At 54.2% G+C, this 3,601-nt stretch overlaps 1 protein-coding gene across 2 annotated transcripts in view; it reads right to left on the reverse strand.

The window, feature by feature from the left end:
* LOC102388040 (E3 ubiquitin-protein ligase TRIM39-like) overlaps positions 1–3,601 on the reverse strand; it is a 13,766-nt gene that overhangs the window by 9,109 nt on the left and 1,056 nt on the right. The window contains exon 1 of one of the 2 annotated variants that reach the window (XM_025213999.1): positions 1,426–1,531. The exons of the other annotated variant lie outside the window; for it this stretch is intronic. Within the exon in view, the coding sequence (XP_025069784.1) occupies positions 1,426–1,531 (106 nt within the window). Of the gene's footprint in view, positions 1–1,425; positions 1,532–3,601 lie in introns of those variants that run through there. 2 annotated transcript variants of the gene reach the window in all.

Consider the following 3,601-nt stretch of genomic DNA (forward strand, 5'->3'; position numbering starts at 1 on the left):
ACACAAAACCCTACCCAAGCTCAAGTCTCTGTTCCGGTGCTTGGATCCAAATGCTGCACCACTTCCCCTGGGATTTCACCTTCTTCTTTTCTGCCTGGAATACCTTCACTGGCCGTGCTGGGGGCTCTGCCTGCCTCCAGCACTGGACCTGAAACTGAGAAGCTTGTCCACAAGCTCCAACAGCACTGGGAACCTCGACCAGTTCAAACTTCACAGAGCGGAGAGACCCCAGCTCTCTGTCTCTCTCTGTCTCTGTCTCTCTTTCTTCAAGCCAACTTTCTAAGCCTCTGACTTGATTTAATCTCTCTCTCTCTCTCTCCTCTCTTACTCCAGGCATTGATTTATAAACCTGACATTTGTTGATCAGACTTGAGCTACATTTCCCAAAATACCCATTTATAAACGTATAAAATTGTAATTGTTTTGTTTGTTTCTCCTTGTATGACTATTACTACTAGTATCATCATAAGTTTCATATACCTGTTAATAAAATAACTTTTATGGTCAAGCTGGTTCCTATACTCTCTCTCCAAACCTTGTTTCCTCTTTCTTCTCTTCAACCTCCCCATTTGCTCTGCAGCAATGCTTCTTTTACTTAAGTCAAAGATCCCTGTAAAGCCCCCAAATCCTGTGGGGTCTACTCATCAAGGGGATTGCTCTCAGGACAATTGGGACAAGAGATTGGGAAGTGCTGAGCCATGGCATATGAGGGTGTCAGCCTCTAAATGCTGATTGACCCGGCTGGCTCGTACGTGCTCTGTTTCTGTGCTGAGTCTGTGGCACATAAGGGCATCAGCCTGGAAATGCTGAGTTACCTACCTGCTTAGATGTGCTCTGTTAATGTGTGTGTGTGTGTGTGTGTGTGTGTGTGTGTGTGTGTGTGTGTGTTCAACTGATTCGGTAGCTGAAGGAACCCAGCCTCATTGCAACTAAGCCCTGCAAGGTAGCTCCACTGGGGGTGAGCACTTGCAGAAGGGAGAGATAGAGCTCTATATAGAAACACAAGTGACACAAACAGTAAATTGATAGAATTGCAGGGACTTCAGAAACATACCCCTAATAAATGAGCACACCCCAAAGGGATGGGCAAATCTGGTGACACAGGAGCATTAAGGGCCAAGGGACAAGGTATCTACAGAGTAGTGGATGCATGGCAGGAAGGGGAGGGAAGTAACTAGCAGTGGGCTGGTTCAGGGAGCAAGGGTGGGTCAGAGACAGCAAGTCCAGCAGCTGGGCAGACACAGTCCTGCAGGAAGGGGTTCTAGGGGGGTGGTTCAGTGCCTGCCCTGGGCTGGGCCTGGATCCCATGAGGGCAGCTGTGCAAGGAGGTGACATGCTCACATCTCTGCTGTGCAAAGTACTGCAGGGTAGCAGAGCTCTGGATGAGAACAGCTGTAAATGCCATGAGGCTGTAGAGGCACCTACCTGCCATCAGGTGGTGAATCTGGAGTGTAACAAGGAGAGCAATGGAGCCAGGCAGAGAGGGCCCCCATGCAGGGCTGAAGGAGAGTGAGGAAACCCCCCTCTCCATGGTGATGTGGCCTGGGCAGCAGGGAAACACAACCCCAACATAAGTGTACACAGGGCTGTGACCAAGACACCAGGGCAGCTGGCAGGATGTGGGGTGCAGAGGGAAGGAGCTCTCCAGGGGTCCTTGTGCTGGCCTGGGGAGTCTTATACAGAACCACGGGTTAACCAGCAGCAGGAGGCAATGTGCTTGCCCCAAGGAGATGCCCTGGTACTGCAGCAGGGCTGGAGAGGAGGGCGGGCTGGAGAGGTGTCCCAGGGACAGACCTGCAGGAATAGGGCTGGGGTGTCATCAGGCAGCTGGAACCCCATGTCCCTACACACCCCAAGGTGTGACTGACCCGGGCTGGCCAAGGGGTGAACATGGCCAGGGAGCAGCTGCAGCCCCTCCCTGTGACTGCTGGGAGGGAGTGGTAGTGGGAGCAGCATCTACTCTGCAGGGAGGGGGCTCTGCCCTACCCCAGGGATGGCAGTGACCCTGCTCACACCTGCTGCTTTGCAGTTGAGCTCAGTACCAATCCCCCAGCAAATGGAAATCCTATCCAATGGGACCTGATGTGTTTGTATGAGCCAGGACTGTGGTCTGGGACTATCACCAACTCCTTGCTGAACTTCTCAAGGCATTCAGTCTGACTAAATGCCTCTCCAACTGTGCCTCCTTCAGGCTGGGCTGAAGGCTGAGCCAGAGGCTGTGGGAGCAGGGAAGTGCTAAGGGCTCCACATGGCCATTAAAACATGCCAGCACAGACCACACTGCAGGATGCTAACATGGCAGAGACGGTGGTTTGAGGAAGGTGCATTGTGACACGAGGTCCCTGCTTACACTGGTTGGGCTGAACCTGGCTCCAGGATGCCCCCTCTCCCCCTGCCATCCTCTTGTTCACTCCACCCCTCAGCCCTGGGCCAGGCTTGTCAACACCCAGGAGCCCTGGCCCATGCACTCCAGGCAGGGGCAGCTCCCCACGCTCACCCTGCTGGCAGCAACCAGAGCAGATCAGCAGAGAAGCAAGCTCCTCCCCTGTGGCCCTCTCAGCCTGGACATGTAATAGGGAAGGGGCTGGAGAATCATAACACATGCATACAGAAACAGCCCATCTCAGAGCAGGTTTTGGGGTCAAGGACCAGGGTCAGTGCCACTTGCTCAGGGTGCGGGTGGGAGAGGAGGGCCGAGGTGTGACTCCATGGCTGGGCTGTGTCAGTGAGCGGTGCCTGCCCATCCCAGCAGGGCCCTGAGACAGAGACAGCTCCCATGTTCAGGCGGTGGGGTTTGAGCTGGGATCTTTCTCATGGAGTGTGAACACTGTGCCTGGAGCCCTCCTCCCAGCTGATCTCTGGAGAGTGGATGCTCAGCACCTTTCTCCAGTGCTGGAGGGGCTCTGTGTCTCTCCTTAGGGCTGTTTCCCAACAGGGTCATTCTTGTGGGGGCTGAAACCTCCAAGCAGCTGGTCCTGGACCAGGGGCCTTGGAAACTTGGCCCTGGCTTTCTTAATTTAATGCATTGTACAGAGGCTGCACACCCCACTCCTGCCACCTCCAGCAGCTGAAAAGCTGAAAGTGAAAAGTAACAGGGAAGTGACAGCAAGGCCTCCTCTCCCCACTCCTCTCCTCTTCCCACCTCTTCCTTGCCCCTCTCCCCTCCCACACACATACATGCCCCTTTAGACAACATATTAAAGTTTCCTAAAAGACACAGACCTCCAGGCTACGACATAACATCAGACTGAGCCAGAAACTGCTCTCCAGAGTCCTGACAACACCTGCCCGGCTCCTCAGGGACTGCTAAAAAGTGACCGTCAATGGCATTTGTCCTGTGCCAGCTTCCAGGGCCCCTGCTCTCAGCAATACCCTGAACTCCCTGCAGTGTCCCCGTCTATAACAGGTGCAAAGGCCCCACGTGCTTTACACCTATCCCTTCCATGGCGCACACCCCTAAACCCTTAGGCACTGTAGAGCAGAGAGGGGCTGCACCGTGTCAGGAATACATCCAGTCTCTGTAAGGATCACACAAAGTGCTGAGCTGAGAGAGCCAGTCTGGGCCTCTGCCCAGGGTGCTGTGGGCCCTTTCTTCCCTACA

Source organism: Alligator sinensis, unplaced genomic scaffold, assembly GCF_000455745.1.
Source record: "Alligator sinensis unplaced genomic scaffold, ASM45574v1 scaffold634_1, whole genome shotgun sequence".
In the NCBI taxonomy this organism is placed as follows: domain Eukaryota; kingdom Metazoa; phylum Chordata; order Crocodylia; family Alligatoridae; genus Alligator; species Alligator sinensis.